The sequence below is a fragment of the Cygnus atratus genome, chromosome 1 (assembly GCF_013377495.2).
Source record: "Cygnus atratus isolate AKBS03 ecotype Queensland, Australia chromosome 1, CAtr_DNAZoo_HiC_assembly, whole genome shotgun sequence".
Taxonomy (NCBI): domain Eukaryota; kingdom Metazoa; phylum Chordata; class Aves; order Anseriformes; family Anatidae; genus Cygnus; species Cygnus atratus.
Window position 1 is genome coordinate 61,241,578 of NC_066362.1, and position 16,184 is coordinate 61,257,761.

At 43.9% G+C, this 16,184-nt stretch overlaps 1 protein-coding gene across 1 annotated transcript in view; it reads left to right on the forward strand.

Annotated features, from left to right (window-relative positions):
• The window catches only part of TMEM178B (transmembrane protein 178B), a 207,396-nt gene that overhangs the window by 45,313 nt on the left and 145,899 nt on the right, over window positions 1–16,184 (forward strand). Inside the window, exon 2 of the mRNA XM_035568558.1 lies at window positions 13,405–13,518. Within this exon, the coding sequence (XP_035424451.1) occupies window positions 13,405–13,518 (114 nt within the window). The remainder of the gene's footprint in view (window positions 1–13,404; window positions 13,519–16,184) is intronic.

Genomic DNA, 16,184 nt, shown 5'->3' on the forward strand with positions numbered 1-16,184 from the left:
GGACATGGGGTGCTGGGACAAGATGGATAGAGACAAGTGCCTTCAGAGGTGGCGTGCTTACCTTTCAGGTGCTTCTTGTTGCTGCTGTCAATATGTTACATGGACTAATGTGCCTTTGGAAGCGCTTCCTTCAAGCTATGAGCCGCTGTTGACAGGCAGCAGAACTGTTTAGTCCAGCTTGCCCTGGCCAGAGCATCTCACACGGCCGTGGGTGGGAGGCTTTCACGCTCTGACCCGCTGATGAGATTTGACATTTTGGATAGGAGCGTGCAAGGAGTAGCTTGCTTGTACCAAATGACAAGAGGATGTTATAGGCAAGGGAACATCATGTCGTGAAACAAAACAGCCACCTTTCCCTTCCCACAAAAAGCAACCCAAAACAAAAAACCACCCCAAACCCGACAGCAGCAACAAAGGCCCAGTCTGCTCTCCTGTCTGCACTGACCTGGCAGCGGGCAGCAGGGTGTGCCTACTGGGTGAGAAATTCACATCCCATAGTAGACTTTCTGCATTTAAATGGATGCCAGCTCTGGGTCTAAGCTCATGTCGTGTGATTTGTAAAGCAACTTGTAGCTTTCTGTCGCATCTAAAAAGAAGCAATAGGTGCCGTTAGAGCTGCTTGGGTTTTCTCTGTGCTGTTCTGCTGTCCCATTATGTAACCTGGGCTGGCTTCTGCCATTTTGATCTCCGCTCTAGATGGCGTGCATTACACATCATTTTAAAAAAAAGAGCCATGAATCTTAGTTAACGTGCTTGGAAACTAGATGCCTCTTGGGTTTAGCTAGAGCAACTTAATTCCCAGCTGAAGACCCTGCTGGGAGTAGGCCTTCTCACTGCTAACTTTTCTGTAGCTGTCAGCTCTCAGCAACCCCTGTGCTCATCCCAGAAAAATACTGGGAACAAGAGGGAAAGTTGGGGTTTGAGGCAAGTGGACCTCTTCTCACTTTCTGCCCCCATACAAGGGCACGTATTCTTTTGATACTGTCAGTCACTCTGAAACGAGTGTTGCTTGTTTGGTGCAGAGTATCTGTAGTGATATTGAGAATCTAGCCCGAAGTTGTTGACTTAAGTACATTGGAGTGCAGGCAGAGCTTGCTGCTAGCACCAAAAATGAATTATTGTAGCATTTGTGAAGAGGCATTCAATGTCTAAGCCTTCTGGACACAAGGGCATATGATGGTATAGCAAAACTCATCACCGGATAAATAAGGGCACAGTCCAGTCAATTGGAAAAATATTTTTTTGTTCACGTCCACCAACCCTTCCTATTTCAAATCCTTCTTCAAGAATCATTTTCTTCTGTAAGAGAGAAACCACTTATGATTTCAGACAGCTGCAGAGAGATTAACAATATCTGTGGTTCATAGGTTTTAGAATGACCAAATGTGCTTTAGCTCATCTCAGATTTCACGGCACAGTTGCCTGATCTTCTTACCACCATCTTTATCTTCTGCTCTCTTTCCATCAAGTTGTCTTTTGTTTGACTACCTCATAAATATCTGCACAACACTGAATTTCTTAAGGCCTTTATTCAGTTTCAAGCCCTCATGTATAATAGTAAGTCAAGGAGCAATAGCATGGTACATGGTCTTGCAAGGGCAGGGCAGTCAGCTTTGAGATGTCCTGTGCCTCTGAATACATGCTCCTTTACAAAGGACAATGGAGCATTTGGAATGGGATTTGATGTCAACTCACCAGCCAATGAATAATTTGTACAAGGGTAATCCAGGGAATGGCTTTGCAGAGAGAAAGCATGTTCAAACATGAAGCTACTTCTTACTTTGAAGAGTCATTAGAGGTATTAACTTTATAATTTATTGGTCTATACTTGCCAGTAAGCAATGACGGACTTTACTTCGAGGTAATTGTAGAAGTTTTTGTCGGTCACTCTGTGAGTAGGCGGTGTTGGTCAGTCTTTTTTTTCACTAAGTAGAGATTCAGTTTGAGTTTTTAGGTCAAGAGGCTTTGTGAACTTACGGGGGAAACTCTCCTCACTTCTTGAGGATGATACGGTCTGTTAGCTTCACACTGCACATACATTTAATAACTGCCCGGTAACTTTGGGAAGCGTTTTTGTGTACTAAGTGGTGTCTTGAAATTATCTCTTCCAACCATGCTATGCTAACACTTCTTAAAACAACTAGAATGGGGTCGGTATAAAGAAGGCTAGTGAATCTTAGAGAATCCAGAAAGTAAGGATGTACTTATTAAGAAAGGACACCTCCAACCAAAGAGGGAGTATATCCAAATGTTAAGCTTGCGTAATTTTCAAGTCTCAGTAGACTCCTTGGTGGACAGGGACAATCTGTCTTACCAGCAAAGAAGGCTACAGGCTCAACGCACGGTAGGTTGAGAGAACAGTTCATGGGCATAGCAGGTTGCACCCTTCAAGGTTTATCCACGCTGTAGTTTTCTCTGTGGTATGAATGAATGGTGTGTGTGTGTGGGGAACAGCCTTGCTGAAAAGCTGATTCTGGATTCCTTCCTCACTTTGGTATGCTGCTTTCCAGTTGGTGGCTATTTTGGAACTGTAGTCCTCTCAAACCCTGTGGTTTCTCATAGGTACCTATTGTTTAGAATGTGCAAAAGGGGATCTGTACTAATGGCATTTTACTTGCCAAATGTTCAGTGAAAACCACTTCGGCTCTTACATGTAACCATAGAAGGAGCTAGGAAACCACATCTTAACTTCAACATATAAGCAAAATGCTTTTTGACCTTGTGGCAATCCTTAACATAGTCAGGGGAAAGATCAAGGCATTCTTCCCAAAGTTTCCTTAGTTTGATTGCAGTGAATCCCTAATATGCTAACCCCCTTAAGAACTTCATCCTACTGTGTCCCTTTTCCACACCGCAGTTTATGCTCAAGTGGAAGTTGTGGAACTTCCCTCCAAAGCTCAGTTGAGGGACAAAATATACATGAAAATAGTATCATATAGGTACATTGCATAGACCACATGGATTTTTTTTTCAGTTCAATGATCTTTTTCTTTTTTTTTTTTCCAGTGATCTTAAGAGGCTGTGGTAGGTGCTGGATGAGGCTGCTCCTATATGTGTGACCTTCTAGGAGATAAGCCAGGAGCTAATGCACACAGCAGTTACCCAATGTGGGATGCAGAGCACCCGAATGATTCTCTGCCACGTTGTGATTGCTGCTGTTTAAACATGAGGCTGAAATGCTGCAAGAACTCGAACTGCTGCGAGAAAGCTGAGTGCTTCCTCCAGCTTGGGAATGTGTGGAGCTAGCTGTAAACTAACGGTATGCAGACACAGAAGGGCTTCTGCTCTCCACTTTTAGGAAGAAGAGTATACATGTATAGAAAGGCAACTTATGTTGTCGAGTACCATATAGAATAGCTTTCCATGGCACCGAGATATGCAGTGAGGTCTAAGGATGCCTGTGATTGCTGATCCTCAGCAGAAATAGCAATATCAGTGGACCTATCATCATCTTCTGGGCAATTTAGGAGCCTGCTTCCCAGACATACTTTAAAACTGGTTCAGTGAATACCAACCTTCATAGGAGTATCTTACTACCAGAATCAGATGGTGGGCATTCATCACGTAAGATCACCGTGAACATAAGGAGTATCAGTCCTGGGATACTGAAGTGTGGGCAGTCTAAATGAAGAGAGCAGGTAAAGGGATCATATTGGGGTGCTAGACACGTAATCATCACTGCTGTTGAAGTTGATAGTAATTATTGCTGCTGATAAATTCACTTATGGGGTGAGTTTCATAAACTAGTGATGGCTTTCCATTTGATTTTTCCAAAAGAAACTTGTCGATGGCATAGTGCTTGCTGTGCTTGTTCTTTGGCTTGACAGCGGTGCTGAGATGATGCTTTATTCCATGAGCTATTGGGTCATCAGTGAGTTTTTACTGGTAATTGCTGTCTCAGTGACTTTTTATTGATCATTTAATTTCTGCCTCCAAACAAGTAGGAGCAAATATTTTTCAGCCCTTTTAACCTCCTTAACTTCTCATTTGTGCTCTGCCTGCCTCTCCCCTGTGGCCAGCCCAATGCAAATAGGTGGACAAAAAGATTAATAGAAGGAAGGAGATGTCTTCTTCCTCTCAATTGCCCTGTGGCTTGGAGACTGTTATTAATAGCTGAAATAAAAATGTTTTGTAACCATCGTTTTGCTCCAGCTTCCTTGCCAGCCCCCTTTCCTCAGTCCCTGGAGAGAAAGTGTGAGCTCATCATTTTCCAATGCAAATTCAGCCTTTGGTCTCATACTTGGATTCTTATCATGGGTGGAATATTCATTTTCTGCCAGCTGGGCACTCTGAGCAAGCTGCCATTTGCTGGGATATCCATGGAGCGTGTGGGGAACAGGCCTGGAAAAAGCTGTTAAAGCACCTTCCTTTTTTTCTGCTCTGAAAATCTTGGTGTCTGCTCAGTACATGCATACATGTCTGCCCCTCTGTCTTTACTCAGACTGGCTGGAAAGGAAATCTAGGCATTTACACGTAGAAACACAAGTTGAAAATCAATGTAGGTATTGCGGTCTGAAATATATGGAAGTCCTTGTGTGGAGTGTGACTACCATAAATAGTCCACAAGTGACAAAGCTATTGTATATCTCTGGAAATCCACAAGCTCCATACCTTGCCTTCATTCCACATGCACTTTGAATGTGATTGTTTTCTCCCTATCTGTAGAGATCTAATGCGTAATTACTGCAAGTGAGCTGGCAGGTTTTTGTCCAAGATCATCTGGGAAGAATAGAAATGGCATACTGTCACTTACAACCCTGTTTTTGTGTGGGTAGTACATAGTACAGAATATTGGACCCTTTCAACCACTCCCTGCCACGTTTTCACTCTTTTTTTGCAAGCCTATTTTACCAGCAGAGCATTGTCTAACAAGGTTTATACTAAGCTCGAGGTTCTGAGATGACCTTTGCTTGGAAATCAAGTGAGATGAACAGTAAAAGAAAAAAAAGGGAGGAAAAAGAGCAGGAAGGTTCTGTTTGTCGCTCTGAAGAAACCTTCGATCACCTTCCTAATGAAAATCTTTAAGCCACATTCTTCTAATGTGTTTGCTGGGTAAGTGCCATTTCTGGGACAGAATAATATTTATCTTATGAAATCTTATGCTTTCAGTGGCTGACAACTTAGTGAATGCAAGCGAGCTTTTCTTTCAGGTAAAATGGAGGATGCTCTTAACTTGTGAGTATGTTTCCCTGGAATTCTGTGTTCATTGCATTTTCTGGTGGACAGCTAAGACAGTTACATGTAAAAGCGAAGTTAGGTAACGTTGTAGAGATCTGACAATTGAAGAGCTCCTTTGCCAGTGGCAGCCTGGCAGGCTGTCTGCATTTTACCCAACAAGGAAGATGCAGATTCCCGTTTTGCTTAAGTACATTTATAGTAAGTGCAATTGGTGAATCTTCATGTTGACAAATTAGATCTTAAGCAAAGAGTTTAGAAGGCAGCAGACCCACTTGCGAAGCAATCTAATATGGCAGATGACTTCAGTTAGAAAAAGCAAAAACAAAATGTCAATGTTTCAGAATTAAAAAACTAAACAAAACTTCTCAGACTTTCAGTTGAAATAGGGCTTCTGAATTCTTTGAAGATGCTGAAATAAGTTACAGATGAGTTTAGTTTTATGGCTGGACAAAACTTTTCAGTTGATCTTACATTCCAGGTTATTCACTCTCTTACCCTGGTTGTGCTAGTCTCATCCCCCTGGCACGGAATTCTTTTGCCTGCCTCTATTTGTACGCACGGCTGGTGTGAGCACGTTGCTGGTGACCACAGCACTTCTTCCCCTGCCTTAGGAGGGAGGGAGCTGCACCTCTACAGAACTTGACCGCAGATCTGTGTCTCTTGCTGTGGTACTGCTCATGCCACGATGACTGTGCCATACACTTCTCCAGCCTTGGAGATCAACTGTCCAGATAGGTAAGGCATCCTTCCAGGCTGCTTTTCTAGAGCTGTGGTCACTTACGGCTGCATTTCCTTTGGCGGTCCTTACTAGGATGGTTCTAACTGTAAAGACACAGCACAGGCTGTATCTAAATTTGCAACTAGCATGGTACAATGCAGGTGGATTTGTAACTGAAACAGTTGGTGCTTATGATCTTGTGTATATTTGGGGTGGGAAGGTTGTTACTTCAGACTGGCTCTGCTCTTCTCCCATTAGTTGAATTCCCGTTAGCTCATCTTCCAATTTAGCTCTGAGCCAATTGGCATGGCCTTACAGCACACTGTGTTGTGAAGCAAATCATGGTGATTAGAGATGATCTAGGAAGTCATTTTCAAAAGTGCCCTCCTGATAAATGCCAAGTTTTGCTACAGAAACGTTCATCTTTTCCCCCAAGATGTGACCCTTGGACCTGTGAATGGGGGAGAGGCCTCTGTTGGATCATTCTCTTGACTTTTCTGTGAACCTGTAAAAGGTGAGTGGAAGCTGCTAGTGTGCCTCCACCCACTTGTCGAGGTACCAGCTAGGGGTCAGCCACTTGGTCTTAAAAACAAACAAGACATCTCAACCGAAGAGAAGCATCAGCACAATGTCTTTGCAACCTGCAGCAAGCAACAGTCAGTACCAAAAGTTGTAGAAGTAGCAGCAAGTTCTGCTGGCAGAGCAAGCTGAGCTGGGGTTCAGGAGGCTCAGGATAATGCCAGAGTCAGCCCAGAACAAGCATGATCTCCTGTTCTAAAAATTTGGCCCATGTTGCAGCTGCAAATCTATCTTGAGCTCCATTAATTAGAACATTGCCTTCTATTTATGCATATGAGTTAATGAATATTCATTAGACATGTTGATTAAGGTGCTGTGATTTGCATATTCTGCCAACATTTTTAGAGTTTTACCCTTAGGTATTCTAGTATTCAAGATATTCATGTGGCCCCAAGGGAAAGCTTGATTAGGTATTATGAGGGAAAAAAGACTCCCTGGTCAGTTGCTGGAATGGCTTGCCCAAAGAGGTTGTGCATCTCCATTCTTGGAGGTATTTAAAACCTGACTGGACGAGGCCTGAAGCAACCTGAGCTAGTTTGAATTGGATTTTGACTTGGAAATAGTTCCTTCTTTGAGCAGGCATTTGGGCCAGTTGACGTCTAGAGGACCCTTCCAACGTATAGAAATCTATAATTCATGCAGATCAATGCCAGAAATATGGAAACATTCATATTTATAGATGAGCAAAAAAAAAAGTAACCAGTATTTTCAAGGGTAGCATTATTCCGGAGGTAATGAAATAATCCTGTTAAGTGTTGTAATACCTTCTAATGAAGTCTCTGCCTTCATTAATGGAGTTACTCATCATGAGTTCATTAACTAGTCAGCATATCTGGCTGCAATTCTCTCAGAGCAGCTGGTCAAGGTAGAGCCTATTTCTCCTCCCACCTTCCTCCAGGCTTTGGTTTGACCAGTTAATGCGTGCTGGAACTGCTACAACCGTGCCTACATTAAGGATGCCTGCAGTTGTGTTCTGGTGATTCATACGAAATGATTTAAGAGAGCGAGGGCAGGACATACAGCTGAGGGCAAGCATTTCTTAAATTGCACCAGCCCGAATAGCCAGAGCCCCTTTGAAGGTGGTGTAAGATGCTAGCAGAATTTAAAAATGAACTTTTCTGACAGACAAGACTTGAGATTGAGCCTTAACAGGTGCATGTGCCTCATGCCATTGCTTTGTGTAAGCTGGTCCCAGCTCTGTGCTTACAGCCCTGTAAAAACCTTACTGGAATGTTAGGCTAAGAAAAGCTGTAAACATTTTCTGCTGAAGACCTACAGATTTTCTAAATACAATGTGAAACAATTAGAGGCTAAATGACCAAACTACATCCTCCATTTGCTGGGTATAGTTATAGTCACTCCGTGAGGGAGTGGTAACCAAAACATGGGATTAAGGCAATTTCTCATACAGGAGGCAGTTTCTCATAATGAATAGCAAATATATGTAGTGCATGCAGCTTGCAAGCCAGAGGCTAAGATTCCTTTTACTAGGAAATGTTTGTGTAGTAATTCTCAAACAGATTTGTAAAAATTAGATCCAGCACAAAGGGTGAATTTTGTGGAATAAATTGCTTGCTATGAACAGTTCGTGCAGAGGTATCTACAAAACAGAACGAGAAGCTGCCTGGAGGCAGCGAAGGCTCAGAACATCCATGTCAGTCTTTTCAGTGAAGCTCGTGATATCAAAAACCTTTGCCGAAACAGCCGAGCACTTCTTAGAAATCAGCATGTGTACTGCTGGAGAAGAATGGGTACCACCTGCGTTCAGATCTCTGCCTGTCGCAGAAACCAAGGTGCTTGCCATGTCCGCGCTGGCTTGTGATGCGGTTTGGCATGGCGTGCCGTGCATGGTTCATCCAGGGTAAAGGGGCTGCCAGCTCCCTGGGGCTCCTGGTTGCTGTCACCCAATAGAAGTTGCAAGGGGAGAAATTGCAATGTGTAGCCCTGAGCCCTCCACCTCCCAAGGGTAACTCATTGATGGGCATCAGGCTGATCTGTACCTGAATCTGAAGGATGCTCCCACAATCTGCAGCTCTGAAAGTTGGGGGAAAAGTGGGAAGTCCTGGAGTCCTGACTTGCAGGAGGGGAGTGCAGTCGGATAACTCATGCACGTAACTTTGATGTGCCATCTCAGGCTGGATCTGAAGTGATGTTAATGACACTTACCTAACTGCTCCTGCAGATTAGGTGGCCTTTCATGGAAGTGGTGAAGGACTACTTTCTGTTGCCAGCTCTCAGGTGAGCCAGTCTGTTTTATGCAGAAGGCTAAGCTATGTGATCACAGCAATGTTACAAATTCCTGAAACTTGATGGTCACCTCTGCAAAAGTCAAGCTGACCTCACAGGGCAAATTCCTCTGGGCACCGCTGAGATAAAATTTTAGGATTGATGTGACCAATACCCTGGTGGCATTTTGATTTTCATCCCTGTTTGTTTGTTTTTTGAAGCAGCCTGAAAGTGAAATATTCTTAAAGGTGGCAGCAGTGATAAAGTTCTGGAAGAAAACTTGCTTACCCACCAGACAAATAGAGTATGGATACCAGCAATATAACCTCCCTTTTTAATTGATCTTAACCCTGTTTTGCCCAGAGTGGGAGAACATTGCTGTCACCCTGTGTTGCTGGTCAGTGCGGGGCCTGCGGCAGGGGAAGCGCTCGCAGCTCCAGTAACGCAGGGGAGCAGAGCTTCACCAGCGGCTGAGCACCCATCAGAATATTAGGGTAGTTCTGAAACAGACTAGAAAGAAATTGCACAATGTTTTCAGGTGATGCTCCTGCCTGCTACGGCACAGTTTTACGAGGATTTTCTTTGTAATAGAAGAGGACATTTTTATATTAAGGTGATGGCGTGGGGCATAGCTCGATGGATATGGGAGGAGAACCAAGCAGGTACATTGATCAGCAAGAATAGCGGTGTGTTCGGTGCCACTGTGCTTAGTGGCAGTGCTTGGCTGCTCCAGACGAAGGTGTCTCTAGTTTCCTCTCTCAATTTCACTTGGCATCTGAACTTTTCTGGAACAGGCGGATGCCAGCCACAGAGTTACAGCTGCAGAATCCTCCCTGAGCATCCGTCCTTGTGAGGATGCTGCAGCAGTTTTGCTCTGCGTGGTTCTAGCTGTATCTGCCAGCTGACCCCTTTCCTAGCACTCTCTCTGAAGTTCTCAGCCACATTTCTTTAGGATTTCCAGCAAACATTTCCCTTTAATCAGAGCAAACTGGAACATACGTCAGTGGGGCAGCTTCTTGGTTGCTTCATGTTTCTTGTGGCCAACCCTAACACTTGCTATCATAGCTGTGTGGGTGAAAACCCCACTCACTGGTTTGCTGTTCAAATTACGATGAATAGTATTTGAGCGTACAGCTCTGTTGTTTGGTGTTTCTAAGTTCATACTGAGGGCTGGGGGTACTCTATAAGTTCAGGCATCCTTTTGAAGGTATGGAAAGGAAAGTATAAATCTTTTTCTTCGTTCCCCACCCCCAAAGACTGAAGAGGGCATTGCTGTTCATCCATCTGAATGTAAGGTTTTAAGGTTTTTCTGAGGATTTTCCAGGAGAGCCGTAGCTCTGGAGCGCCTGGGAGAACAGACAGTGACTGCAGCAAGGATCAGATGTCCGTGGGTATTGAACCTAATTTTCCCTTCTGTATGGGGCAAGCAGGGAAACATCATGAAGCATGGAATTGCCACCACTACAGACTCATCCTTTTCCTAACTTTTATTGGTAGATTCAGGCAAACAAAAGCCTTTTCTCTAAGTTTCTAAAGCTAGCTCTCACTTCTAGCTGGATACATGCTGGTTCAGCTGCATTGACTCAGCAGGGTGTGAGAGCAGGTGTAGACAACTGGTTCACATCTCAGTGTTGTGCAGTCGTGAGCTTTGTGACAGTTTGGGCAGTGGCAAGCTTGAGGTTCCTGCGAGGAGCCTGCCGGCCTCTCCTGGCAGCAGGGGCTGTAGGAACGTGAGCTGCACCTGCTCTTCGGTGGTCACTGCACTTCTGGGGTCTGAAGTAACCCAAGCTGGTAGAAGACAGCTCTGAAATAGCCTGAACTGTCTTCTCCTGAGTGTACTGAACTTGGTGTTCACAGGAAAGTTCATAGGCTAAAGCCAAAAAGGTCCACTAGAGCATGTGGGCTGACCTCTGGTATACCATAGACCACTGCGTTTCACCCACTGATCCCCTTCTTGCACCTAAAAGCTTGGTTTAGACTGAAGTGTTTTGAGCCCTGTAACAAAACTTATCAGGCTTACTTGTACTTGTTCTAGCAGTGAATCCATGCTTAATGCTTCAGGGAAGGGTGGAAATCCAGGGGCAGCATCCTTGAGGGTCTGACCTGAGGCTGTGTGTTTCCCCATGTAAGACAAGCATGGGGAACAGCCCCGTGCTCTGATAGCCCTGCTCACTGCCCTCAGGGACCAGCCCTCGTGTTTTGGAGGGAAGCTGGTGGGAAAAGCAGGCTGCCTCTCACCATATGCACTGAGTGCTTTCCCTCCTGATCCTTGGGAGTCAAGATATTTATAGGATAATAGTCAGGATTTTATTTAGAGGTAGGAATTGTGTAGAAGCGTGTGGTGTGGCTGGGAAGGACAGCACGGAATTTACTGTTCACATTTGCCCGTGCTTCGGATATCATCAACCATTGCCACTGTAATCATGCTCTCAGATCTAGATGGTCTTTAAATGTGTACTTAGGTCTCATTAAAGCTATAGAAATGTAAGCAGAAGTCTAAAATCATATATATGGTCAGGTAATGACCTGAATTTGGGCCATAATCTTTTTGTGCTTTAGGCTTTGGTAATGTAAGCTAGCGAACAGTTCTCTGCATTACTACTAAAAGTATTTGCAGTAAAAATGGGAAGTTCGATGGACCTTGCTAGAAATTAGCCTCTTTGGTGTCAGAGGAGGTGTTTCTGCTGATTACTTTAGGAAATTATAGTAAATGGAATAGCATCTTTTCTTCCTTCCTTCTGTGTGCTTTTATTTTGAGTCTTGGCTCAGTGTTCTTGTCTATCTGCATAAATCTTTTCTCTGTGCAGTTATCAGATAAAGATTATTTTCTGACAAATAAGCATTTTTCCACTTTCTTGCCGATGCTTCTGATCCGTGAAAGCAGCTGAACAAAAGGGAATAGGAAATCCCATATGAAGACATGGTTGTGTTTTGGGGCTTTTTTTTTTTTTAAAGCTCTTTCTACACTAGCTTTCTTTTTTTCCTAAATACTATTCTTGGTTTGAAACTTTAATTCTGGGCGTACATTTGGTGCCCAGATGGTGCAGACTCACACAGAAGCCCATCACGCTGTCAGGGCAGGCGGATACATATGTAAATATTTTGCCTTTTTCCCCTATAATATTTGCCTTTGTCTAATCTAATTGCTGTCAAACGCAGAATGTGAAGAATGCTTAAGAGAAGCAAACAATGAGGACCTCCAATGTTTGCATTGCACTAACTCTGGAAGATGCTAGTTGACTCAATTGTAACTAATAATTTTGGTGCATGGGTTTTTACTCACGCCGTGTATTCATGGTGTATGATCCAAGCCTGTGCCAAGCAACACTTCACCACCAGGAGTAGAAACCTGTCTTTCTAGAGGCACAAGAACATATTTAACCCCTTGGAGCTGTAGATAAGGCTAATGGCTCTGCCTTTTCAGTGCAGGCTGACAGTAAGTGTTCTCTACATGTCTCTTGGTATATCTCTCTCTTATCCTTATTTATATGGTTCATTGCTTCATTTAATTTGTTCTATTGAGTGCATGTCGTAATGTATTTTTAATACATAAAAGCATTTCCAGTGCAGTTGCTCCTCTGACCAGTGGTAGCTAATAGCAAACAGTGTGGCCAACCACATTAGGGATGCCTGTTTGGTTATTAGAGGCCTGATCCAAAATACCATAATATTAATGGGAAAACGACTTACGTGAGCTTTGAATCTGACTGCTCGGTGAGAGGGTCTAATGGAGCCATCCTTCTGGCAAGGAGGATGTAGGAAACCTTACTGTTTTTCACCGATGCAAGAAGGGTTGCACTGTCACAGATTTCTGATCAGATGTGAAATTTGGCTAGGCTATAATTCACAGAAAGCATCAGGCTATGCCAGACCCATTGCTCTAAGGACACTATGCAGAGATGCCAGGAGATGACAGCCTGGAGGTGTGATTATTGTAGAGGAAGGAAAGTGGCTATAAAAGGAAAATAGGAGTATGTGACCAGAAGACAAACAGAAGCAGCACATGGTGCTTTTTTCCATGGAACGTAGATGAGATCCGACAGGGGAAAAACCAACATTGCCTATTGCAGCCATTCATGTTGCCATTTGAGGCTCATTATCTCAGTGGTGCCAATAAATTCTGCTTGAGCCTGCTATGAAAGTGTCTGGGTACCTTCAAGAGACGTGCCATAGCCTGTCACATCTGCTTCTGCTCGTTCTGCTTGTCTTGCTTTTTGGCTGTGGGGTGCAAGCGGTCAGAAAAAATCTTCTCTAAAACCATACTTTTTCCTGTGGTGGTTTTATTACTGAAGATAAGATTGAAGGTGTTTGCCTTGTATATCTCCTGGAGCATGGATGCAGACACATACTGCAGGATAAGTGAAAATGGGAATTCCCAGTTCCTCTGAGGTAAATGCTGGTATGCCTGATGCTAGCTCATGGTTCAGAGAAAGGAAATGAAAGAAGGGGTGACTTGCCACATTACATCTGATGGTGAAAACAGATGCTGGCAGCTACTGTTGAGCCTTTGATGTATCGTAAGTTTTCACGTGAGCTTCCCCTACAACTAGCTTGAGCCTGTCATGGGCCAAAAGTAGCATTGACTGTCACAGTGGATTGATAGTAGGCCTTTGCTTTTGCTTGTCAGATCTGTCTGGTCTACAGCTGGGACGACATGTTGCATTCATTTAACAGCACTTTCTTCTACGTTTTTCCCTTTCCAGGAGCAATTGAGCGGTGCACGTACATCAAGTACCACTACTCCTCAGCGACCATTCCCAAGAACCTCACCTACAACATCACCAAGACAATCCGCCAGGATGAGTGGCATGCCTTGCGTGAGTACTGCTGGCTTTCTTCTCGGTTTTCCTCATGTACAGACTAAGGGAGGTACCCAGTAATAAATGAGAAGAGAGGCTTTGACAGGCATCCCACTTAGAGCTCTGTTCTCACATACAGTTAGTCTTTGTAGCAGATGGATCGATTTGCTCTTAGGACCTACATCTCTTTTTGCTGCTGACTAGAAATTCTGCTGAGGCATGAAAAAGTGGTGGTAGGGAAGAGGCATTCATGTGCAAAGATTAATATTTAGTTAAATAATAAAATGAATAATAAAACGAATAACCAGATCAATGCCCTACTTTTTTAATTTAGTGGAATGCTCCAGAATTCTGCTTACAGAATGTAAGTGTATTCTCATGCAGTTCATGCCACTGCTGAGTTTCCTGCTTCCAGCAGAATTCATTGCTGGCTTTGTAGAATATGTCCTGCTGCCTGCAGCTCCCGAGCGAGTGTGGCATCACTCTCCTTTGAAGATGTAGAAAGATACGCTGCACCCTTTAAGGCACTGGGAAGGAGCATTTAGCCCTCAGTGATAACTGTAACTGGTGGTCGCCAACTTGTAACATTTGCTGAAGCCAACAATATCTGACAGGGATGGAAGGAACTGCCTTGAGATGTATGGCTGGCCTTAAAGCTTTTCTCCTCATATTGGAAATGGAAAAGGGCTTCCACTAACAAGATGAAAGAGGTAGGATTTCACGAGGAAGGATGCCACTGCAACTTCCTCTTGTTATTACATAGTCATAGGGACTGATGAATGTTCAGGGTTCCTCCTCAGTCTAGGCAGTTAACAGCCCTTTGAAGATGACAGAAATTAAGGGATGCTGATTCTGGTGCAAAATCTTGAAAGGCAGCAGTGAGCAGCTACTGTCCAAACCATCAGCTTTAGAAATGTGTAAGACCTCTGGTATTTCCAGGGCTTTTGGTCCCTGTTTCACTCCTGCCTTATGTGGCTATTGCTCTGTTGGAAGCCTCTTATGCTCTGGGGAGGAGAAGCCATAATGATATACTTCACTTTCTGAATTGGTAAGGTCAGGCCTGCCTTTCATTGGTGCTTGTATGCTTACTTGGTAAAATCTGATAAACAATTAAGGAAGTTCTAGAAGATCTTGCTAAACTCCTCTATTTTTTTTATGAAATGTGTCTGTGTGGATAAATACACATTGTTTAATTTTGATATGAGTTCAGTATTCCTTTTATTTATCATGCTTCTGCTTCCCTCTCAGAAGGTAGGTAATAAGAAGCCAGTCTTGAAAAATACTTTGCTGTGCTCGTTTGTCCCTGAAATCAGAAGATTGGGTAGTAGGAACCTCTCAGGTTTCCTGCTACCACCTGTCATCTCTGGTGTCAGTTTTAAGTTAAAATTTCTCTTCTTTGGGGAGGGAGGAGGACAAACAACCACCCCTCAGAGAGAGGCGGATGTCTCCTATTCGAGTTCAATAGGAAGAGACTTCAGTTTATTCTTTTGGCTGTGTATCTGTGCTTTTGCCACTGCTGTGAGCAATCATGACTTTTCTGCACCTGTTCTCTGGGAACTTCCCTAATTAATATAGGAATTATTGCCTTAAAGAAATCTATTTCAGCAATGGCTCAGGTATAGGACTATCCTGAGGCTGTTAACTACTGGTGTGCCTGGCCACATTAGTCCCTCAGTGTGTGCATCCCGTGGTGGGATCAGCGAGTTCCTTAGCACGGTTGTCAGCAGCCTTCAGGAGCACGCTTGGCACTCTCCGAAGTGGCAGTCTAGACACAGCACTCTCACATTTACATATCTGATCTGGTTCGAAGCACTTTCGGGGTGAGGCTGTTTGTTTCTTTCCTGAGGAGGGTACACCGAGTGTGTGGGGGTGTGTGCATATTTCTGACCCAGATTCTCTTGCTAGTTCATGAGTCAGATAAGTGTAGGCAGATGTAGATAGCCAGATTCATGCTTCAGTTCTATCTCTGTATAGACAGAGAAGGAAAAATACTTTGCTGAAGCTCTCTTCTCCAGAGCAGTTGGGTGTAATGGCGAGTGTTTGATACGTGGGGTAGATGCAGGCCGCTGCATTCAAGTTGTATGTAGTGTTAAAGGTGCTTGCAACCTTCTTGTTTTTTCCACAACATTCCTTAAAAGACAAGGAGAACAGCAATCTTTTCAAATAGTGCTTAAGCTGAGGGGAATGTTCTCCCTTTAACAAACATTTGTGACGGAGTAGCTACAAGCAGTATGACAAATTACCTTCAGAAACTCCCTGTAAGTGTTCCTGCCTTAGCATCTGTTGCATTTCTGTATCTCTGGACTAGCTTCATCCAGGGCACAGCTACTTCAGCACACCACTGCTCATGCTGAGGCAGAATAACACTTCCAAGTCAACCTGAACGTTATTTTCCTCTGAACAACTTCCTATTCAGAACTTCCCTTCCCCTGAGTGTTGTGACAGGCAATGAAGGAGCAGGCCTGTTGTTCCTCATGGTCTTGACATAGGTAACGTCTCAGATCTGGAGCATGAGATAGTAGAACAAACCCTATTTCCTGATGAAATGCTGGGACAAAATGGCATCTGGAGAATTTCAGAAGAACTGGAAAAGTGAAACTGGAGTGTCCGGGCACCCTACTAAAGAAAATACCACTTCCAGGTTGAAGCCACTGCCGTCCTTTGACATATCTGCATTTCAGTAG